This window comes from Serinus canaria, chromosome 1A (assembly GCF_022539315.1).
Source record: "Serinus canaria isolate serCan28SL12 chromosome 1A, serCan2020, whole genome shotgun sequence".
Taxonomy (NCBI): domain Eukaryota; kingdom Metazoa; phylum Chordata; class Aves; order Passeriformes; family Fringillidae; genus Serinus; species Serinus canaria.
In genome coordinates, this window is record NC_066314.1 from 875,708 (window position 1) to 899,701 (window position 23,994).

The following is a 23,994-nucleotide window of genomic DNA, read 5'->3' on the forward strand; positions in this document are numbered from 1 at the left end:
AGACTCAGGGCTGCCCCCAGCCCTCCCTGCACTCCTGAAAGGTGCCTGTGCCCAGCTGGGCTGGGCTCTGTCTCCAGCAGCACTGACACAGCCAGAGCTCACAGCCCCGAGCTGGGCCAGGGCAAATCCAGGCTGGAGAGCAGGAAAAAGCTTTTCCAGCAAGGGGGAGAAAGTTCTGCCATGGCTGCCCGGGGAGGGCGTGCAGTGCCCATCCCTGGGGGTGTTTGACCAGCCTGGATGTGGCACTGGGTGCCAGGCTCTGGCTGAGCCCTTGGGCTGGACTCTTTGGGCTTGAAGGTCTCTCCCAACCTGGTCATTCTGTGAATTCTGTGATTTTTGCACTTTTGAGAACTTTTCTGGATCTTTATGCCCTGTGAGCCTCATGGCTGATGCAGGGCTGCAGAGCCCAGCCCATCCTCAGCTGGATCCCAGCCTCCCTCCCTCTTCCCGCTCCCAGAGCCGGACTCTGCAGGACTCTGCCAAACCCATCCGTTTCTCTTCTGGGGAAGCAGCCACCCCTGGAGGGGTGCTCTGGTCCCACAGGCTGTGCTGTGTTCCCTGCAGGTGGAGCAGAACTGGGCCACGCTGCAGGGAGGGGAGATGACCATCCAGACGACGCAGGCCTCGGAGGCCACGCAGGCGGTGGCCTCGTTAGCCGAGGCGGCGGTGGCGGCGTCGCAGGAGATGCAGCAGGGAGCCACTGTCACCATGGCACTCAACAGGTACCTGGAGAGGGCACAGCTGCCTCAACCTGAGCCTGGCATCTCCTGCCTGGGTTTGCTTCTGATGGGACAGAGTTCACCCTGTTCAGTGCTGGGAGAGGCTTTTCCTCAGCGGGTTCCTGCGGCGGCTGGTGGTGCAGGACAGCTCCTGATCCCTGCTCTGGGCAGAAGCAGAGTTTCCTCCACTGCCCACTGGTTTTGGGGTTTTTCCCCCCAATCTTTCTGAAGGAGCTGCAGTGGTTGTTAGGGTTTTTGGCTGCACTCAGGTTAGCAAGATCTGAGGTGCAGCCCCACAGGTCCGTCCAGCAGGATGAAATATCTTTGCTCAGCTCTGCTGAGCTGCCTAAACTCATCCTGCTGTTCCTAAAGCCTGGAAATGGCTGTGGCACTCCCTGAGGGACAGGAAATCACAGCACAGCAGTGAAGGAGCTTTCCCACCGCTGAGGTGTGGACAGGAATTTCCCTCATCCAAACCAGGATCCTGGTTAGAGGCTGTTGGCTGTGCAGCCAGGGGTGGAACAGGGCACCAGACCACACTGATGGTGGCTGCAATAAAGCTCCAAGACCTTGAAATTGCATCCAGAAATTGCTGAAGGAATCACTTTGATCCCAGTTTGCTCCTAAATCTCTGTTGGAACTGAATTCCAAACACACCTAGAACTGTTTCTGCTCTTTATGATGCAGATTTGGGTCCTTCAGATATTTCTTGTCTGCTCTATGAGGTTGCTCAAACAGGCTTTTTTTTACTAATATTTCCCTGTAAAATTCCCTTTCAAAACCAAATGATCTTTTCAGGACACTGCAGTTCCAGGAACAAGCCCCATCTCCCCAAATCCAGCCTGCAGGATTTTATCCTGCACATTCCAGGATTCCGGATTTCCCTCCATGGATTTTTTTTTAGAAGTGGGAAGGCTGGGCATGGGGTTACACCTGATGCCAGGTTTGCTGGGCTGCCCTGGGCCTTCCTGCAGGGAAAATGCCTTCCCAGAGCTCCTGGAGGAGAAGGAGGTGCCAAGGGGAGGAGGGAAGCCAGGCAAGAAAATATTCTGGTTCTCTCCAAGTGTTTAAGAGCTGCTCTGAGACACAGAGGGGCTGCTGAGGACTGAAAATCCACCCTGAGTAGATGCAGTAGGAAAGTGTTTGGCATCTAAGCAGGAAATGAGGGAAGAGATGAAAAAATATGGGAAAATAGCTGGAAAATATTTGAGTGAATTGGTCAAGCAGAGAATGAGCAGAGGGAGAGCATCCATGGGGAAGCTGAAGGAAATCCTTTTGGGGTTTTTTTGCCTAATTCAGGTAAGATTTGGTAGGAAATTTGACTTCAGGAATGTTTTACCACTTCTGAGCAGATATTGTCAAAATCAATTGAATATTAGAAATTGTCAGGAGAGGCAGTAAGGGCAAGCCAGGATTAGGAGAAACTGATGGTGCTTTCACATCTTGGACAGTGTGGGAAGTGCTCACCACTCAAACAGAAGAGACTGAGCAAACCCCAGGAATGATCCATGCCCCAGGGGGCTGTGGGAAGGAGATCACTGGAAATGTGGGAAACCACGAGGAAAAGAAGAAAGGAGAAGTTTTATTTCTGTTTCTCACAGTATCAGACTAAAGGGCCGCCCAGCCAGGAGTTTTTGAAGCACCATAATGCAATTTTTCCTTCTAATTAAATGGGGAACTCTTTGCTCCAGGATGCTGGGAAGCAAAAAGTGTGGATGGGTTTCAGAGGGGATTGGAGACAGATCAGAGCTGATGGTCCAGCTGCAGACTCTGGGAAGCTGGGAGGGTGCAGGAGGGCAAGGATTGGGCACATCCCTGCCTAAATAGCTGTCACTGCACTTCTCCCAGCAGGGCTGCTGTGAGACAGCACAGAGCAGCTTTGCTGGCCACAAACCCTGCTCCCATCCCAGCCCTGGCTGGAACAGTGGGAAATGAAGTGGAGAGAATTCTTAAAGTTTGACAGGAGGCTCTCCTAGTGTGTGTTTGTATGTAAACCTGATTTAGAAATGCTATGGAACAGGATAAACCTTGGTAGGGGAGAAATGGAGTGAAAAATAAGTTTTAAAGGATGGTTTTGTAAATAAGACTAGGTATTTTAGAAGAATATAACTCTGAGCAGTTATATCCCAGTATTGTAGTAAGATCTATGAGAATGGAACTTTAGATGATTAGCTTTAAAGCATTTACAGCATAGGATAGTAAAAGCTGATAGGCTAAGATTTAGAATGGATTAGAACTGAGAAGGAGTTTCTGATTGTAACAGTGTGAATTATAACATCTGTATTGTCCCACCCACAAAACCACCCCGTATATAGATAATATAGAATTATAGATGTTATATACTATATTATTATATAGTATATTATATATTATATCCATTATTATATATAATAGATATATATAATTACATCTGTATTGTCCCACCCACAAAACCACCCCATATATATAATATATATAATTATATGTATAATATACTATATTATTGTATATGATATATTATATATATTATTATATATAATTATAACATCTGTATTGCCTCACTCACAAAACCACCCCATATATATAATATAAATAATAAAATATAATACTAGTTATTATTATTATTATTATTATTATTATTATTATTATTATATTATTATTATTATTATTATTATTATTATTATTATTATTATTATTATTACATCTGTATTGCCTCACCACAAAACCACCCCATCTCTGGGTCAAAAAAAGGCTTGATCCAACAACCTTGGAGCACTTTGCAGCTGCTGCAGGAAATCTCTCAAAGGCACCAAGAAGGCTGAGTGGGCTCACCTGGCTTAGGGAAGGTGTCCCTGCCCTGGAGCTGGATGGGTTTAAGTTCTTTTCACACCCTTTTAGCTGTAGAATCTCAGCAGCTCAGCCTTGGTGGAGGCAGTCCCAGCTTCTTTTCCTTCTTTCCTTACCCCATCCCTGTTCTGGAACTCCTTGGGTACCTTTGCAGGGCTTTTGGGCCTGGGCTCATCAAACGAAGAATTGTAAGAATTTCTTCATCATGTGAAGAAATTTAAGAGCACTCTGCTGGAAAATAAAGCTCATTCAAAAGAATTATTGAGCCACTTGGCTGGGGAGGAGCTGAAGGCAGAGCTGGTGATGCTGGGCATGGCAGCAGGGCGGGGTGGAGGGGCAGAAGGGAGAGCTCTGAAATCTGCAGAGCCCCAGGATGTGCCAGGGCCTAAAGTCTGATACCTGAATGCAGAGGCAGGGAGGAGCCACGTGGAACTGTCCCAAAGTTCTACCCAAGTCCCAGGTGAAGGGGAGAGCACAGGGCTGTTCTAAGGGACCTGAACAAATCCACCAGAGGCAGCTTCTTCCCACCCATCCCTCCTGCAGTGCTGATTTCCTGCTGTGCAGCACTTCTGAGTCCCTCTGCTCTGGGCTGCTCTCCTGGTGGGTGTTTGCTGCTTGAAATGGAGTTTTATGTTGTTTTATTTGTTCCTCTGCTGTCCCTAACCCTTGTCTCCCCCCTGCAGTGAAGCCGCTGCCCACGCCGTAGCCACGCTGGCCGAGGCCACCCTTCAGGGAGGGGGACAGATTGTCCTGTCTGGGGAAACTGCAGCAGCAGTGGGAGCACTCACAGGAGTCCAGGATGCCAATGGTAAGGCCTCTGCAAAGGTTTTGTTGTAGCTTTTTTTATTTAGACTCTTAAAAACGGCCTTTTCCTCTCTTTTTACTGAAGTGGCACAGTTTGGGTGGTAAGATACTCCTCCCTCCCTCAGGGGCTCACTGACCAGTTGTGAGTTTTAACCTCAGGGTGGACTGGGAGCATTAACTCCTTCTTTGCTCCCATGGTGCTGGTGGCTCTGATCTTTCCCTCCTGTGCCATCTGGCTCTATATCCTTAGGTTTTTTTGGGCAAACTGCTCCGTGGTGTGTGTCTGTGCCCAGCACAGGAAGGACCAGCCTTGATCAATTAACACAATTAGCTGGTGCCATAACAAACTCATCTCCAGAACTCTTCAACCAACATTTTATTACTTTCTTCCTGCCCTTCTCAAGGCTTTTTCCTATGCTTGGTGGCTGTTCTTGAGTCAGCCTCAGGTCATTTTCCTCCTGCTTCATTTTCCATCTTCCCACCACAGTTGATCTCTTGATTCCAGGGATTCTCTGTAGCATTTCTCACCAGTTCTAAGCCTTCTGCCAAGTCTGGTGACTTTTGCAGCTCTTCCAACTAGAAATTAAACCATAAATCCGTAAAATCCAGTTCAAGGGATGAATGGAATATGAAAATGTGCCTCGTTGGGGCTCATCCTCTGCCTCCAATTGTCCTGTGCTGCTGCCTGACCCTGGAGGTGTTTAAGGAACACCTGGACGTGGCACTGAATGCCTTGGTGTTGGCTCATAGGTTGGATTCAGTGGTCCCAGAGGTCTTTTCCAGCCTGACTCTGGGATCATTTCCAAGCTCAGACCGGTTGGTATGGAATTACCCAAGGAGGTTGTTTGGGTTGGTGGAAGGAGGAGTGTCAAAATCAGCCGGAAAAGGGCACAAAGGGTAAAGCTGTAAAGGAACCTCACCTCGAGGCTGGGGCTGTTTGGACAGGAATTGTCCAAGAGGGGCCAAGCACGTGTGGCTGGGTGGCAGAACTGTCACTCTGCATGAAAGCAGAAACCTGCTCAGGTGGGAGCTGCCTGCCATGGGAATCCTCATCCAGCCAGCAGCTCCGTGTGAAACGTCAGAGGAGGGGAGAGGAATTTGACTCGGAGCTGGTTTGGTTCCCTTGCTGTGGAGTCAGCCAGCCTGAAGAGGGAGCAGAAATGAAGGGAAATCCCTGTCCCCGGAGCTGGGGATGCATCTGGCACCGAGGGAAGAGCAGGATTGTGTTTATTGTGCCGGCAGCCTGGCGTGAGGGCGATAAGTGCTGTGTGTTTATCAGAGGCAGGATCTGACCCTGGATGCTCAAAACCAGCAACTAATCAGATTTGGAAAAGCAGATCCTCACCCCTGGCTCCTTCTGCTCTGCTTCCAAAATGCATTCACAGTCTGGATTCCTCTGGATGCTTCCCCAAAAACTCCCCTTCTCCACACCCTCCCTGAATCACTCCACCTCACTCTCCCAGCATTGACATCATTTCAATACAGGCTGGGCTATTTTTTTTTCTTTCTTTTTTTCTCCTTTTTTTTTTTGTTCCTAGCAGCCGAGTTGGAAATCAGATGGGATTTAGAGTGCATTAAGAGGAGAGGCTGCAGCATTTTCCTGTGAGCACAGCCTCGCCCACAGCCCCTCTCCTGCTTTCCACTCTCCTTCGATTTGCTCTAATCTCCGGTGGTATTAAGGGGAAGGGCTTTGGAGTCCTTGGAAGCTCCGTGGTTCCTTATGTAACCAGCTAATAGATTTCCCCCAGGGATGGAGGAGATGCTGGTATCCATTGCTGCTGTCTCTGGCTGGGGAGGCAGAGCAGATGGATTTCACTGCCGGCAGGATTTATCTCCGTAGCCAGGGTGGGAGTGGGAGCATCCTCCTGGACACCATTTGATGGATGCAGCAGGAAAAATCCACTCTGTGCCCTTCTGTCCAGAGGAGATGGAGTTGGGAGTGGGAAAACAACTGCCAGAGCCAGAATGCTCCTAACCAGCAAATTCCCCCTTCTCGCTGCTGCTTGCAAGGTCTTGATTTGCTGATATTCCCAATAAATGCTTCTCTCTGGGAATGCTCTGACCCTTCTGCAGGACTTTTCTGAGGAAAAAAACTTCTCTGGAAGGGTAGGATAGAAATTTATCTCCATCTTATTGGTAAGGCAAAGGAGATAGTTTGACTCCCCATCCCTGGGAGTGTCCAAGGCCAGGTGGGCCAGGTTTGGAACAACCTGGGATGGTGGAAGGTGTCCCCATGGAAGGAACACCATGATCTTTAACTCCCTTCCAACCCAAACCATTCCATGATTTCTATGAAAATTTCTGGAGGTCAGGCAAGGTGTTTCATTAGCCATCCAAAGGCATTTTTCCCATCCCTTCTCTGGAATTATCTGAATAATAATAACAATACAAGACAGCCAGGATGGCTAAAAAGAGGAGAGCTCTGAATATTCCTGGAGATGTTGGACTCTAGGGCTGGCTATCTTGCAGGGAGCCCAGGAACGTGGCTGCACTGCGAAAGGGCTGTGGATAATCTTGTGATCTGTTCCATTCCCAGCTGAAGGAAACAAGATCTCCTGCTCCCATGCAGTGTCAAAGCAGCTAAGTGCATTTTCCTGCTCCTCAGGAGCATCTGCTCCGGGTGGGGATGCAGGAACCGGTGACCCTGCACTTGGAGCCTCAGCTGGTTTTGTTCCTAAGTGGTTGGTATTGAACAGAGGGATAGAGTGAGGCAGCACCAGTCCCTGGAAATGCTGGGAAATGAGAAAAACTCCGTGCCCTGGAGCTGCTTTTGGAGCGAGAGAGGAGCTCAGAAGGAGCGGTGCCGGTGCCGGGCTGGAGCAGCCTCCTCCTCCCAGCCCTTTGTTTGCCATCGATCGCGGGGCCCTGAGCGCTGCCAGGGCTTCCCGGCTGCCCGCTGAAATATTGATGAGGCTCCTGGCGGGGCCGTGCCCGCAGGGCTGCCCGGGAGGGGCAGGGCAGCTCCCAGCCCTGCCCGGGCTGCTGTGGAAGGTGAGGGGAGTGGAACGCTCCAGATCCTGCTGGGATTCAAATGAGGAATAATGGGAAGAGTTGGAATGAGGAGCAGTGGGAAGAGTTGGGAAGGAAGAGGCTGTGGAGGATGTGGGATCAAGCCATAAGCAGGGAATTAATTTCACAGACCGTGGCTTGGCCCAGCCAGAGATCCAGTGGATCCTGCTTGTCCTCCTTGGCTGCTGTTTTCCTGTCCCCAAAGGGGATTTTCCTGCTGGATCTCCTGCTGGATCTCCTCCCTGTGCTGCTGGAGATGCTCCTGAGAGCACAAAAGGGGGCACTGAGAGGAGCCCACCCCGAGTCCTGCCCTTCTCCATCCCAAAAACCCAATCCTGCTCTCCACACAGGCACAGGGGGCCGTGCTCAGGGCTGGGCTGAGCCAGGATCTGTGAGGAGCATTAGGGTCTGACGTGGGCAGGGGGGATTAGAGAGCTCCCTGCTTCCACCAGCCCGGGAAGGAGGCATCAGTGCTGTTGGCTTTTGGCTTCTTTTTCCTGCTTCTCTCAAGGCTGGGATTGAAGCTCTTGAGATGATATTTTGTGTTCAGATTTAGGTGTTTATTATTCCTTATTTCTATTACAAGTGGTGAGTTCTACAGCATTCTACTAACAAGCTACAAAATGGCCAACAATCTTTTTATTCGAGGTCTTTTAAGGCTAAATTATCCAATTAGGAAATGACACCTAAATTATTTTTACTTTTAACTTAATAACTAATCACTCAAAGTCCACAATGGAGAATTTTTTGTCCAATTACAAAATACTACTTAAACTTATGGAGAAGAAGGTGAAGAAGAGCAACTGCCCTAAAACTTCTATCTTGCCCCATATATATTGTTGTGTTTTAAAACCTTCAACTCTAAGTTTTCTATGCTGTGATATTACAGACTTCTAATCAAACTACAGACCCATAGTGCTGTCCATCAATTTTGGAAGTTTTCTCCACAGCCTCAGGTCAAATACAGCATTTTCTTGTGGCTCTGTGCCCTTCAGCACAGAAAGTTTCAAGTTCTCAGCATGCAGGACTCCAACATGAGCAGGATAAAGGAGCCTCAGCGGGGTTTGGGGTGACAGTGCCACACAGAACTGCTGCTCCAGGTGGTGATTTCCACCTGGCAAGAGCTTTAAATGCTGGAAAAGCTTCAGTTCTGGGCGAGGCTGCTGAGCTTCCCCCCCAAAGTCAGCGGGTGGGGAGCTGTGCCCAGCCTGGGCCGTGCAGGTGGGAAATGGGAACGCTCCTCTGGCAGCTCCTGCAGCTCTGCCTGCAGGTGAGAACACCCCCAGGAGGGAAAGGCAGGGCTGGGATCCTGTTCCCTGTGCTGTGTGTGTTTCCCAGAGAGCAGGAACACAGGTGGGAGAGCCCAGCACAGGTTTGGGATCCCTGTCCTTGCTTTGGGATGCCTCAGGACAGGGAGGAGCACGGAGCCACTGGGAGCTGGTGGCTTTTTCACATGAGAAAAACATTGATACAGTTCATGGGGGGAGGCTTAGGGGCTGCAAATGTCACCTTTTAAAAAGGAGTATTTTATGTTTTTCCTGTTGGATCTCCTTTTTAGGGAAGATGGAGCCAAATGAGTCGCTAGCAGCTTGGCAAAGTGCAGATCAGCATGTTTGCATCCAGGAGGACAGGAAGGAAAGAGTCAAGCTTTTTGTAGGGCCTCCCTGGTGGGAACAGAATTTTTTTATGAAGGTTTTCCCTGAAACAGGTAGGATTTAATCCCAGTCTGAAGGAAAGGTGAGGAAAATAATTTTTGCAGGTGTGTTTCAGATGAGAAAGGGTAGAAGAGAAGCCAGCAAGGAGAGCAGAAGAGTGAATTCCTGGGTTTGCTGAGCAGCTCCAGGAACAGGGAGAGGTGTTTCCTAGAGGACAAATTGCTGTGTATCAATGAATAATTGTCAGCAACTGAGCTGTTGGGCTCTGGGTGAAATCCCTTGGCATAAACCTCAGTTCAAAGGAGTTTCATCTGTGTTGGGTCGGGGTCTCTTCTCCAGGGAACAAGCGGCAAGGCCAGAGGAAACGGCCTCACATTGCATCAGGGAGCTTCAGGATATGAGGAAAACCATTCCTCACTGAAAGGCACTGAAATTCCTCTCCTGTCAGGGACTGGAACAGGGCAGGGGTGGAGTCTCCATCCTTGGGGGGGTTTCAAAGCTGTGTGGATGTGGCACTTGGGGATGTGGGGTCAGGCTGTGCTCCAGGGAACGGGGACAGGAGGAGAGGGAACAGCCCCAGACTGGGCCTGGGCAGCCTCAGGGGGGATCTGGGGAAATTCCTTCCTGGAAAGGGCTATGCAGCCCTGACACAGCTGCTCAGGGAGGTTTGGAGTCCCATCCCTGTTGGGATTTCAAAGCCCCGTGGATGTGGCACTTGGGGACATGGGGCAGTGGTGGCCTTGGCAGTGCTGGGGATGGTGGGACTCCATCTGGGAAGTGTTTTCCAGCCTTAATGATTCCATGATTCCAAGGACACTCACTCCCCTGTGTGTGCCCTGTAGAGAGGGGGTTCCTGCTGCATCCTGTGGCCACCCCCATTCCCTGTTGTTGGTTTTTTTAGTTTTTATCAAGATGGGTAAAACTGAGTGAGTGGTGTTAGAAGGAGCAGCAGCATTGTGTGGCAAAAGGCTGAAAAGCATTTACAAGGTATTGGAACCAAAACCCAGGTTAGCTTCTGATGGAATAGCACTGAGTTTTACATCTCATACCTCACTATTCATCAAAAGTGAAAATAGAATAAAATATCTTCAAACTGCCCCATCTCTGTAAAAGCTGGGAAAACCAACACTGCCAGCCTCTGGCTCTGCTGGCTGTGAGCAGGAATGCCCCGCTGGCATTTTGGGGCACCAGCCCCAGCTCTTTGCCAGCAGCAGGAGAGCCAGGACATGCCCAGCCCCCAAGGGCTGTGTGTGCCCCCCTGGCACACCCTGCCGTGCCCTCTGAAGCCCCCCGGTGGTGGCGTTTGCGCTGCTGGCTGGTGGCCCCGCTAATCCCGCCGCTGTCCCCGTGACAGGGCTGGCACTCACTGCCACCGCCGGCTTTGCTCTGACATCCTGGCCCTGCTGATGAGGCTGCCGCTGGCGATTAGGATTTGTCTGCCCACCAACGGGGTTAAAAATAGCCCCTCCTGCCCCACATCCGTGGCCGGAGCTTCCCCCTCCGGTGCCGTTCAGGTGTGGGGTGGAACCAGCCCCGCTCAGCCCAGCAGGGGCTGGAGGAGGATTCCTTTGGCCTTCCTTGGTGGGAACACACAATGGTCATTTCTGGGGACAGTCTGGTCTTTTGGGGGAGAAAAATCCTCATTTTATTGTCTGTATTTGGCCTGGAGAAGAGAAGGCTGCAGGGAGACCTTCCGGTGAGGAATGGGGATTTACAGGAGTGAGGCTTACAGGAAGGGCTTCCCACTGTCACAGGGGATTTTGGGAAGGAATTCCAGGCTGGGACCAGGGGGGAGGCCCTGGCACAGGGTGCCCAGAGGAGCTGTGGCTGCCTCTGGATCCCTGGAATGTCCAGGGCCAGGTTGGAAAGGCCTTGGAGCAGCCTGGGACAATGGGAGGTGTCCCTGCCATGGCAGGGGGTTGGAGCTGGATCCTCAAGATCCCTTCCAGCCCAAACCATTCCATGATTCTTGGGGATATTTTGACATGACGAGCACTCTGGATGTCCCAAGGGCTCTCTCCTCTTCACCAAGTGCCTGAGGAGCACAAGGAGCCTCCCGGGTGGTTTTGTGCCCCTGTTCTGTGTCCAAGTCTCACGTGAAGTCTCCAGGCTGCTCTTTGAGAGCCCAGAGGGAGCAGGCAGCACCCTGGGGAGGCCCCAGGAGTGACTCAGCTCCTGATGCTGTCCCTGCTCAGCGTGTCCATGCCAGAGTTCCCAGGATCCCAAAGGGAGCCCCTTCCCTGGGGCAGGGAGGGGCTCATCCAAAGCCTTTCCTTGGACACCTCCATCCCTTCCACCATTTCTCCCACTCCTGCCGGTCTCGGGGAGCTGCCAGCCCCAAAGTGAGCCCTGCCCTGTCTGGCCTTGTCTCCTGGCTTCTCCCTGACCCCACAGCATCCCCAGCACCTCCCCTGCCCTGGTGAGTTCTGCCATGCCTTGCTGTGATCAGGCAGTTGAGCCTGCCAGGCTCCCCAGCTGTCACAGCCCAGGCTGGCCTGCTTTAAGCACAGGCCATTTACCTTCCACGTGTCCTGAATTAGGGGAAATGGACAGGAGGGCTGGGTCTGTTTAAAAATTAAAGCTGATTACAGGGCATTACCATTACATTTAAAGCAATAGACAGCAGCCCTCCTCTCTCAGCACAGTTGCAATATGTTCCCTTTTGTTCTGGGCTGCAAGAGGGAAGGGAGCAGCGCTGCTAGCGACTCCAGGCTGGCCAGGATTTCTTCTTTAGCCATAAATTTTGAAAGAGGAGCTGCCTGTTGGCTGGTGCAAGAATTTAAAGCAGGTCTGACGACCTAAAGCAGTTCCTGTCTTTGCTGTGCTATCAGGAAGCTGAAGTTCTTTTGGCTGATCCTGAATTTCCCTTGGAAAATTCAGATGATTTGACACTGTCTTCTGAATGTCATGTTGGGAAGTTTCATATTTGATGGATCCCATTTGTTTTTTGTTAAATCCCACAATTTTCATGGTGACACTTCTTTCCAAAACCAGGAATTACTCAGTCTGGCTGGGAACACTCTGATGCTTGGCTGGGTCTCCTTGTGGCTTTGGGTTGGATTTGAAGCCTCTTTGTTTGGTGGATTTGTATGATGCTTTTCCAGGCGTCTCACAGCCCCTCAGGAATTCAGGTGGCTTCAGCAGGAGCTGCTCAGTGCAGGGTGGGTGCTGAAAAGAGGCCTTTTGGCAGGTGAAGGGATGGGTTTGGATTCCCTGGATCCTGCTTTTCTCTCTGTTCAAGAAACCAAAGCTCCAGGGAGAGCTCAGAGCCCCTGGCAGGGCCTGGAGGGGCTCCAGGAGAGCTGCAGAGGGACTGGGGACAAGGCCTGCAGGGACAGGAGCCAGGGAATGGCTCCCAGTGCCAGAGGGCAGGCATGGATGGGATCTGGGCAATGAGGAATTCCTGCCTGGGCTGGAACTGCCAGAGCAGCTGGGGCTGCCCCTGTGTCCCTGCAGTGTCCCAGGCCAGGCTGGACACTGGGGCTGGAGCAGCCTGGGACACTGGGAGGTGTCCCTGCCATGGCACTGGGTGCCCTTGCAAGGTCCCTTCCCACTCAACCCATTCCATGGTTCTGTGATCTCTTAGTGACTTTTCATTTGACTTCACCACCAGCAGCATTCACCTTAAATTCCAGAGGGGTTTTTTTCTGTTTATTGTGTCAAAATCCCCACCAGCCTGGCTTTGAGAGCCATGCCCTGAGCATTCCTGGTCCCCTCTGGGTGGCTGGGGCTCTCAGGGCCTGTGGCTCTGTGGTCACAGCAAATATTTTGGGGTGTCTGCAGTAGATGGGAATTTTAATCCTTGGATGTGGTTGAGCCCAGGCAGGACAGGAATGGCAGCCAGCAGAGTTGGCATCTTCTCCTAAATACATCTGGAAGCACAAGGAAACATTTCCTTGTTTGCCACTGTTCCCAGTGCAGGAATGGGGATGGAAAGGATGGAGGTGTTTTTGAAGGGTGTCTGCAAGCAGTGCCACCCTCTGGGATCAGTGTTAGCTCCAGGATAGGGAATTGCTCTCCTGACAAGCTGCCCCTCTCCAGCCTGGTGCTGGTTTATTTACAGCCCTGGGCTTAGGGAGAGGGGCACAGGTGGGGGCAGAAATCCAGCTCTGCCCAGCCCTGCAGCTCTCCTGACCCATCAGAGATGCTGCTGAGTCCTTTCTCCAGATCTTCCTCCTCCTCCTCCTCCTCCATGCTTAACCTACCCTGGGTCAGAGGCTTGCCAGAGCTTGACCAGCAGAGCTTCTTCAGGGGGTCCAGACAGGGTTGTGGTGCTTCTGGAAGGGCCACAGGCACCACCAGAAAAAAACAGCTGGGTTTTTTTGAAAAAAAAAAAAACCAGCTGGGTGGACATGGATGAGGAGAAAACAGCTGGGTGGACATGGATGAGGCCAAACTCGAGACCAGCTCTGCTTTGCTGCTCCTTTCTCCAGGATACAATTCCCATGTGGTGGATTCTCCCTGCAGTAACAACTCATCCCAAACTGTCTGCAGTGTGTGGCAGCCCCACCTCAGCTTTTTGAGCCCATCTCTGGCAGATCTTCCAGCTCAACAGCAGAGATCCCAGGGCAGTTTCGTGCTGCTGGCACCATCCCTGCTGATCCTGCTCCTCCAGAAACCCCAAGGAGAGGTCCCAGCTCTCCCTCCCTGTGAGTGCTGCCCAGAGCAGAGCTAAATTTGTGCCTGGAGTTCAGGGCAGTTCCTCCAGCTGAGCCCGGGGCTGAGGATGGGCAGTGCTCCCCACAGCTGTGCACCAGCTGCAGCATCTCCCAGTGCAGATTTTGGCAGATTTTGGCTTGCAAGGCCTCCTGCCTCATCCCCAGCCGTGGTGGGGAGGGACAGTGCTGCACCACGGGCAAGGCTGGGGATGTCCCTGCTGTGTGCAGCACCCGGGGAGTTCATTCCCTGGGCAGATGGAGAGGGGCTGCACCCCCAGGGCAGAGCCTGCTGCAGTCAGCAGTGGGTGACAGCAGGGCACAGCTCCTGCCATCCCCGGGGTGCCCTGGTGGCTGCGGGCCGGCCTGGGTCAGGGCAGGGCTGAAATGGGAATGGAAGGAGGCTGGTGTGACCCGAGGGCCCTTAATGGCTCTCCGTGGGTGCAGGGTGCAATCTGATCCAAATGGGAAGCTGGCTGAAATCCCAGCAAGCTGTCGCTGCTGCGGGAGCATCTCAGGAAATGAGCTGGGCTCTGGGAGCTCTGCCCCCAGCCCGGGGAAGGAGAAATGCCCCGCCTGCACCTCGGGCTGAGGTTTGCTGGCTCTTCATTTACCTTTTGTTTTACACCAAAGTTTCCTCCCTGCGGGGCCGTTTGTGGTTTCTGTGCTCCCTCTCTCCCTGCTCCTCTCTGGAATGTGCGTTCCCCACTTCCTGAACGGACTGCTCCAAACTCCAGGTGCCTCTTGGCTTTCTTTGCCTTGAAAAGTGCTCAGCTCCTCTTTTCTGAGAGCCTCAGCTGCTTCCTCAACAGGCTCTGACCTCCCAAGTTCCTCTATTGCTTTTTTCCTGAGCACATCCAGAGGCTCACTCGGTGCCTGGATTTATCCTCCTCATTGGATCTCCTCTGATTTTAAAGGCTAAAAGCACAGCCCCATCTGTCCTGTGCCTCTGGGGCATAGTAAAGAGCCCTGTCCTGCAGCCTGGGAGCAGAAAGGTTTTCCTTGTGCACCAGCCCAGCCCTGGCAGAGTGAGGAACATGGAGGTTTTAATCAATTTTCCCGAGGGGCTGCCCTGAACTTTCAGATTTCTGCTTTCCCAGGTGAAACTCTTCCCTCTCTCTTGATGTTCAGATTTGGGATTGAGGAGGACATTTCCTGCTCTGGGATAGCCTTGGCTGTTATTTGAGGCACCAGCAGGCTGCACAAGAGCCTGAGGAGATGCAGCTGCACCTTGGTGTCCCTTGGCTGGTGACCATTGGGTGGCTTTGTCCCAGACATTGGTGAGCACCCAAGGAAGAGAGGGCAAATTTGTCACCATAAGGACTCTTCCAGCTTCCAGCACTTTGCTTGGAGCCTGGCCACTGGACAGCAGTGGCTCAGCACTGGGACATCCCTCCTGTGATGTGGAGTCCAGCTGAGCAGAGGGGAGGAGGTAGAACCACCTTCCCTTGTCCTGTGACCATGGGGAACGCCCTTCCCACAGCCTGGTGTCCCTTGGGGAAGGCAGAGGAGGGTGAGGGGTCTGTCCCTGCAGGGCCCTGTCTCCCAGTGACCTTCTCAGCTGATGGAGACAGCTTGGCTTTGCTGTAAAGCAGCTCATGTGACAGCAGTAATCCTCGGGGGGTGAACAGCTGTGCAGGAAGATTCCAGGGAATCGCCCTATTTTCCCTGCTCCACTCTGGGAGAGGCTGTGCAAGCCCAGCCCCGCTGGATGGCTCTGGAGCCATCCCTGAAAAGCCAGGGCACTTCCAGGATTCCTCCTGGGAGCCCTCGTGGAGCTGCAGAACAGGTTCCAAGAATTTTAAGAAAGCCATTTCTCCTCAGGTGGTTTCCTCTGAATATTTTCCAAAACCACGAGTGGCATTTTTAAGCCTGAATTTGACTTCTGCCTCCCACCCTCCATGTCTTTTGGCATAATTTATTCCCTCACAGTTACACAAATTCCTCTCCCTGGGTAACACTTCCTGGTGGCTCGTGTGGACCCTCTTCTGCTCCTGGGATACTCAATGGACTTTGTGCCATCTGCCCAAGGGAAGCTCAGTTCTGCCCTGGAGAAGTTACAGACTGAGAGAGCACTAGCTTGGCATTGCTTTGAAATTATTCATGGGTTCATTATTCCCATCCCCAGCTTACAGACTGTAGCAAACTTCCTTTCCCTGGGGGTTTGCCCCCTTGTTGTTCAGATCCCTGAACTTCCCCACCTCCCTTTCCCCCATGATTTTAACCTTGCAAACCTCCCAGGGGAAGGTCAGTGAGCGTGTGCTGGTGCTGACAAGTCCAAGGAGCTGATGACAGCTAAAGCAGGTGGTTTTAGCCTGAGATCCGGGCTGCTGCACCTCACAGGCAGCAATTCCCCTCAGTTCCCTGCAGGAATGAGGTGCCTGGCATCAGGTAGGCAGCACTTGCTTGGTACCTGTGGAATCCCTGGGTTTCTCGAGCAGAAACCACCAGCAGGGTGTTTGTGGCTGCAGTAAATTGTCCACCAGTGGCAGAGACAATCCCTTATTCCATGTAAGCCACAGCCCAGCCCTCGGGAGGGACCATCTGTTCCTCTGGCCTAGGACAGATTTGAGCAGAGCCCTGGCAGTGAAAGGCTCTCTGCTATTCCCCTGAGCCGCCTGATCTCTTCCCTTCCACCTCTTCCCATGGGGGGGAAAAGCAAAAACCCCAAAGCTTTGTGCTGCCAGGCATTAGGGGAGCTCTAATTGGTGTGCAGAGTGGGACTGCTGCCTTTAAGTGGTGGACATGGAGCTAATGGAAGTGGAATTTTATTGCTGGCAGCAATGGGGGATGTTCAGCTCCTTTGAAGTGGCAGGGATCAGCAGCCAGGGGGGTTTCTGCTCACTCAGAGCCAGCAGGGAGTTTGGTCCCTGTCATTTCCCCTTGCTCTGACCCATGGATGAGTTATGATGTCCTTCTCAGAGGTTCCTGGTGCGTTCTCCCAAAAAATCAAGTTTGAGTTGCGCTTCCAAATAGGAATTACATAATAAGAGGTTTGAGACCCAGCAGAAAATGAAGACTTGGACTTGGCTGGGTTTTAGGGTTTCTGTGTGTTTGCTGCTGTGGGAGATGTGCTTCCTCACCTCCCATCTGAACCAGAGCAGTGGAAATTCGGGCCTGAATCATCCCAGCAAATAAAACCAGAATTCTCCAGTCACCATCACCACCACAGCTCTCTCATTTTCCAACCTGTCCTGTCTGCCTGGGAAGGGACAGTTCAGGCTCTTGCACTGCTTGATTCTCCTCACAGATTTTGTCTGTGCAGGTCCATGTGCCACAAATCTTCACTTTGCACATCCAGGGGGAGACCCACAGGGACAAAACAGCTGGAAATCTCCTTTTTGGGAAAACAAACTCATCCCTCTCCCTGCACCCATCGTTGCTTTCTCTTGGTGTGCAAAGGACGCTTCCGACCCCCAGGCCTGGATGGCTGGAGCACAAAAGTTCTGTGCCTTCAGTTGCCAGGCCAGAGCCCAAACTTTGTGTTTTTAGCACCAGATGTGCAGAGCTAAAAGGGAGGAATCTGCCAGAGGCAGCAGCATTCCAAGGACAAACACACCCAGGAGAGCGAGGTGGGAGCCCATCTCACCTGCCGGGCAGCAGGAGACGGTGGTGGACAAAAAAGGAGGAATGTGGGCTGTAAAAACTTGCTCTTTACATGAAAAGTTCCACACCTGAGCCGTGTTTCCGCTGTGATTTATTGCTTACCTCACTGAGGATGGGCCAGGTCCTACCTGGGGGGAAACTGTGCCAAATGTGTCCCTTGTCCTCTAAAGGACAGGCTGTGGACACCAAAGCCCGGGACGCTGCTGCAGGAGGGGATGTGCTGGTTTGGAGCAGGAATGCTTTTCTAGCTGGATTTGGAGGCTGTGCTTTCAGGAAAAGGGAAAACAGGAGCCTTCAGGCTGCATTTCCAGCCCATTTTCCCCTGAGGTAAAAAGCCAAACTTACCTCCTGGTAGCTGGGCAGGACCTAGTGCGAGGTGAGGCTCCAGCAGATCACCACAGCTGCAGCTTTCCATATCAAGGTAAAGCTTTAAATGCCTTCCCAAGGAATTCTCCTCCTCCAAAGGCTCTGCTGGGGGGCTGAAGCCACCTCTGTTGGGTTAGGAGCACAGAATTCCCTGGCACAGAGGCACTGATGGGGCAGGGGGGGAGAACCCGAGGCATCGGACCCGCCGGGTGGCCGTGAATGTGCACCCTGTTGTGGCAGGGAAGGCTCCTGGGGAGCAAATCAGCAAAAATGCTGGGAAAATGGCTTTTAGATGGAGCCAGGGCCTATCTGGTTACAGATTGCCTTTCTGCCAGCACAATGGCTGCTTTATGTCTCCATGTGCTCAGCGCTCTGTAGGATGTGCCCGCATGTGATCCGTGGGCAGCGGCCCCGCTGAAACCTGCCAGGCCCCCCGAGCCTGGATCACATGGAGCTCCTGGATTCCATGAACTTCAAGGAGTGCCTGGATTCCATGAACTTCCCGGCCTCGTGCTCCTGGGACATGTGGAAATTCCACTTTGGCAGCCGTTTCTGCCCCTCGTTTGTCTCTCACGGTGGGAATTACGGAGAGCTTGGTTGGAGTGGCCGGAGCTTCTCCGTGATGGATTTCACTGCTTCTTCAGGGGGCCTCTCTGGGCCAATTCAACATCTAAACGTTGGTAAAATATCTGCCAGTGCCTTATTCTTACCTCCCACTTACACACTCCATGTTCTGGATGGAATTAGAAACATTTCAGTTGCTCTGCCTGATACTGGGGTGCTGCTTCTATGGGGGCACTGAATTTTTGCAGTCACCCAGTAAACCAGAGGATGCATTTCCTATGAATACATTAACCACCCCACTAAATCCCCCTCTCCAGCTGTAGTGTCTCCCCTTTTACACTTGCATTTCATTGTCAGGCATGCTAGCAGCAGACTATTCATGTTGCAAGTGGAACGTGGCAGAGGGTTCATCAGGTGAGTGGATTTTTGTGGTGGTAGTTTGGAATGTTGGGATTTAGCTGGTTTTGCACTTGGACCTTTAGGTCACTCTTGGTGTTTCTCGGGGTTAAAGGGGCTCTGTCTGTCTGGTTCTTGTGCCTGGGCACTGTTTGGGGTTGAAATGCCTTTGGGATGTGGTGATATCACTCAGGCAATAAAATGGTTTTGTAATTTTAGGTGGTGCCCTGCCGTGCTTCACAGAGTAGCCATTAATAAAAACCTGTGGAAAATGCAGGACACTAAAATCTGTTTAAAAAAGCAGGATAAGAATCCATCCCTTCCTCTGGGAGAGCCCCTGGGGATGTTAAAAGCATAACTGGGCAGTCAGGAAAGTATTTTTGGCAAAATCTACCGGGGATCCCTTTGAGGTGATTGTTCAGAATCTCGTTTGTGGGTTTAACACCTGATTCCCGAGGAGAGGAACAGGCTGACCTGTCCTGAGGTGTTCCCTCTCCCTGCTTCCTGAGAAGCTTGGCACTGATAACCCTGTTTTGTACACACCCAGCAGATCGTGGGGGAAGCAGAGCCCAGCTGGAGCAGACCTTGGGGGTTTGGACTTTCTCTATTTTTATCTGCGTTTCGTGTAGGGATGATTGACCACGATAGACTTCTAATCTTCTCAGGTGTGTCCACGCCAAAGCCAGCTCATCACGGAGGCTTAGACAGGTTATTCTCTAAGCTCCCAGCCCTGGAGCCCAGGGAAAACCTTCCTTCCCACAGGCAGGCACATTCCCTGGGCTTGTCACCTCTCCTTAGTGACAAATCGACTCCAGTTTAAGGTGCCACGCCCTGGAGACCCAGCACTAGAGAGGCAGGTCCAGGTGAGGACTGAGCTTAAGCAGGGACAGCTTAATTCTGCCTCAGGTGATGCCCAGGGCCTGCTCTCCAGCTCTAAATCCACCCCATGAAGGGGACAGGAGGGGACAGATGGCCTCAGGTAAGACACAGCAAAAAGCGTGGAGCTAATCCACCCCCAGGACACCAAACTGCTGCTCTGCTTTTCCCAAGCTCCCTTTTCTTGGGAGTTTTTCCATTTAAAAAATAGAAAACCTGGGATTTCAGATTGTTTCCCCATGTTAAACATCACTGCAAGTTTTTTTTCCTCCTGGGACTGTCCTTGCTGCAAAGACAGGCTCGTGGCACTGGTGTCACCAGTGAAGGACACACACGTTTGTCACCACTGCTGCCATCTGAGGGTCTTTGCTGTGCCAGGGAAGAGTCTGGGCATCAGGTTGGCTCCCTGGGATTTCCCTCTTTCCATGGAAGTGCTGAGGCTCCAGAGGAGATAATTCCTGTAAATCAGGAGTTCCAGCCCTGTGGTTTTGTCTCAAAGTGCTGCAACCTTCAAAGAAGTCCAGAAACTCCCTAAACACCCAAAACAAACCCCAAAAACTCAAAGCCCCCACAAAAGATCTGGAAGAAATAAGGGAGATTAATCCAAAGATGTTTCAGATTTTGGCTAGGCCGTGGCCCCTTCCTCCTCACAGGGAGGAAGAAACCAGGAATGTCCCAAAGATGCTGGTGCTCCCAGCCAGGGAAGGAAGGTTGGTCCCCGAGCGAGCTTTGGAGGTGAACCTCAAGTTTGGATGTTTGGATTTTATTTAAAACAACACCTTGTTGCAAAATGCCAACCCTGTGCTGAAGCTGAGTGGGTGGGAGGAAGATTGAGCTGTGTAAATGTGGTGTTGCCTCCTGACCTGTCCCGTTCCCATGGTGTCAGATCAACCAGTGGCTCTGGGGGTCACTGAGACAGCAGCTCCTGCTGCCCTGAGTGAGCAGAGCAGGAGAGGAGCCAGAATCCCACACTGGATCAGCTGGCTTGGAGAAGATCTCCAAGGCCACCGAGTCCCAGCTGTGCCCAATGCCCACTCTGTCCCCCAGCCCTGAGTGCCACACCCAGGCATTCCTTGAAAAGCTCAGGACAAAACGAGTCACTGACCATGTCAAGCAGGCAGGTGACCCCCAGGGACAGCCTGAGAGATGAGATGTGACCATGGAGGTGTGGTGGATGCAGGGAAGGAGGCAGTGACTCCAGGGATGGGAATGTTGGATCTCATCTCCTGCATTTATCTTCCCTTCTAAGGAAAAGTCAGGGCTATGATGTAACTGAATCGATTCAGCATCGATATCAAAGCCTCAGGTGCCTCATTAAATTGTTCTCTCTTGGGGTTTTGACCAGAGTAGCTCCTGAAGAGACAGATGGAGGAGGATCTCAAATGAGGACCTCAGCTTCTGGCAGACAATTTGGTGGAGAAACCTTCATGTTTTGACCTGGCTGGCACAGAGGTCCTGTAGGGAAGAGCTGTGACTTGTGAGCCTGGAAAGTTCTCAGAGCTTCCATCACTGCACGGGGGTTTTGTGGTTTGTCACCATCACAGAATCCAGGCCAGCTTGGGTTGGAAGGGACCAGAGATCATCCTGTTCCAGCCACGCCTCCCACCATCCCAGACCTGTCCAAGCTGGCCTTGGGCACTTCCAGAGATGGGGCACTGAGCCATTTCTGGTGGGAAAAATCCTTCCAGGTATCATCCTGAAAGATGTCAGAGTCAATCATTGATGCTCTTGAGCTGAGCTGGTAAAAGATGGAGGGCTGAGCCTTCAGTTCATCTTATCTCAAACCAGGTGTCCATGTTGAGAGATGCCTTCTGCTCCTCTGTCACTGCTGAGTGTGGTGGCATTCCTGAAATGTTTGATTTCTGAGGCTGGCTTCAGTGAAATCCCTCCTGTGGTGTCATGTCAGCACCTCGTGCCTCAAGGGACACGTTTGGTTTGGCACTTCAGGATTTGTCAGCTGACCTGGGGAGCTCTCACTTCAGCTGCTGTGGCTGGACCTTGTTAGGAACTGGTTTATCCTCCTGAAAACACCCCCTGTGCCCACTGGTTGTCCCCCTCCTCCACCTCTTGAAGGCCCCTCCAGTCAGTTCCCCAGAAGGGAGGTGGTCAAGAGGGTATTTATTTGAAATCTTCACAACCCAAGTTCCCAGTCCAAGGAAACATCTCATAAAGATCAGTTGTGGGGCACTTTAACGTTTGTGCTGAGCAGAGTTGGCAGTACCACTCCAGGTGGAGTCCAAAAGTGCAGTTGGTGAGGACAGAAGTGGGTTTTGCTGCAGGATTCTGTAGGACCAGCCCCTTTCCTGAGCCAGCCTCAGTCCTACTCCCTCTAAAACACCTCCAGTGATGGAGACACTGCTCCAGAGCTTCACCAGCCTTATGTTCAGCTCTCATCTGGGATTTTTTCCACCCCCTAAGTGCAGGTTTCCATGCTGCACTTCAAGCTCGTGTCTTAGTGGGGGCAAGACAATCAGAAAAGGTGATTATTCCCTACTTACCTGCATCAGCCTTGATGATTTACACCTGGGAATGCAGACCAAAGCATGCCCAGTGCCCCTTTGTTGTGCTGCCCACCAAGGGCAAACATCTCATTTTTTGGAGGTCTTCTGCCTTGGTTTTTTGGTTTTTTTTTCCCTTTTTTTTTTTGTGTATTAAAATCTGTTCATTCTGAATCATTGACAAGAATTCTTCCATCACATCTTCCAAAGTCACCCCTGGCTCTGCAGGGAGCGTGGTGATGAGATGGTGTCTGCTGCCCCGTGAGCTGGGGCCCTGTAGTGCATTCCTGGGCACAGGAATTTCAGCTGGATTCCTCAGCCCCTGCCTCCAGAGGAGGGCAAGGAGAAGGTGCAGGAGTGTCTCCCACGAAAGGCTTCAGCAGGATGGTGCTCAGCACAGTTTGCTCTGGTTTCCCCCCAGGGCTGATGGAAACAAACTCCTCTGAAGGAGTTGGATGTCAACAGCCAAGAAAGTCCAGTGGAAAACTCCCACTTTTTTTAGCCTTTTCCATTTGATGGTGAAACAGGGGGCTGAGGGACTGGTGAGGTCCCTCACTCCTGACTCTGCAGTGCTCACAGCTTGCAGCACTTGGGCCTTTGGAGCCCAAGAGAGCAGAGCAAGAAGAGTCAGCCCTGGCCTCTGGAGCCAAGGATCCCCAATGGCAGCAGCAGCTGAGGTTCTGGGCTCTTACCAGGTGATGTTGCCTTGCTCCAAACCAATGTCCTGTGCTCTCTGAGGGGCTCCAAGGTGCTGGCTCAAGTCCCTGTGCATTTCCCATTTTGTGCCATAAAAGCACTCCCAAGAGCAATAGTTCTGTGCTGCTTCATGAGCCCAGGCTGGTGTCCCCACTCCTCCTCCACGCCCAGCAGTGTCCCTTGTGACACCCACCCTGCAGAGCCATGAACTCCCTCAGGGAACATCTCCACTCTGGGGCTCTTCCCTCCAGCACCAGGGTGCTGAGGAGGTTCCCACCACCTCCCCATCTGCCTGGAGCTGGCTCCTCACCCCTGCCGAGGACAGGAGGGGTTTTGGGGCTTCATGGCAGGCAAGCCAAGGCACAGCCAGGCTGCACCTTCCTGGGAGCCCCTGGGCACGGTCTGTGCTGCTCTGTGTGTGACCCCTGCCCTCTGCTGCTGTCCCTCCCGGGCAGGAGCCGCTCTGAGCAGCCTCGGGTTCCAGTGGGATCCCATTCCCTGCCTGCCTCGTTCCTCACCAGGTTCCAGTGGGATCCCATTCCCTGCCTGCCTCGTTCCTCACCAGGTTCCAGTAGGATCCCATTCCCTGCCTGCCTCGTTCCTCACCAGGTTCCAGTGGGATCCCATTCCCTGCCTGCCTCGTTCCTCACCAGGTTCCAGTGGGATCCCATTCCCTGCCTGCCTCGTTCCTCACCAGGTTCCAGTAGGATCCCATTCCCTGCCTGCCCCGTTCCTTACCAGGTTCCAGTAGGATCCCATTCCCTGCCTGCCTCGTTCCTCACCAGGTTCCAGTGGGATCCCATTCCCTGCCTGCCCCGTTCCTCACCAGGTTCCAGTGGGATCCCATTCCCTGCCTGCCCCGTTCCTCACAGCGCTCCCGGCCCCGCTCCCCGTTCTTTGCAGAAATGCATTTCCCAAAGACTCGAGAAGTTGGTTTGGGGCTGGTTGGGTTTTTGGGGTTTTTTTTTGTCTAATGGATTTCCTGTTTTTAATACAATTGAAAGGGTCTGAAATCCATGCTTTAGATTAACATATGCCAGCTAGATTAGGGCTAATCAGGGCGCAGGTCTGAGCAGATGCAGCGCGGGGCCAATCCCAGACCTGATTACAGCATCTCAGTGCTTTAATCGTCTCTCTCCCAAGGGCGATCGGCTCTGCTCTAATGCACAGCAGACTTTGCAGCCCTCTCCTGCTCTGGTTTGTCACCACCCCTGGCAGGAAGGGCCACCACGTCATCTGCTGAGGCGATTTGCGTTAATCCCACGCAGAGCAGGGTCCGCGCCGCCTCTCACCGAGACTTCCCCGCGCTGGCCAGGAGCTCCCG

At 52.3% G+C, this 23,994-nt stretch overlaps 1 protein-coding gene across 3 annotated transcripts in view; it reads left to right on the plus strand.

Moving 5' to 3' along the window:
- Positions 1-23,994, plus strand: part of NRF1 (nuclear respiratory factor 1) — a 63,333-nt gene that overhangs the window by 36,490 nt on the left and 2,849 nt on the right. For 2 of the 3 annotated variants that reach the window (XM_050986236.1, XM_050986239.1), the window contains exons 9-10: positions 565-722; positions 4,229-4,353. In XM_050986236.1, the coding sequence (XP_050842193.1) occupies positions 565-722; positions 4,229-4,353 (283 nt within the window). Of the gene's footprint in view, positions 1-564; positions 723-4,228; positions 4,354-18,561; positions 19,393-23,994 lie in introns of those variants that run through there. The other variant, XM_050986245.1, reaches the window with a different exon arrangement.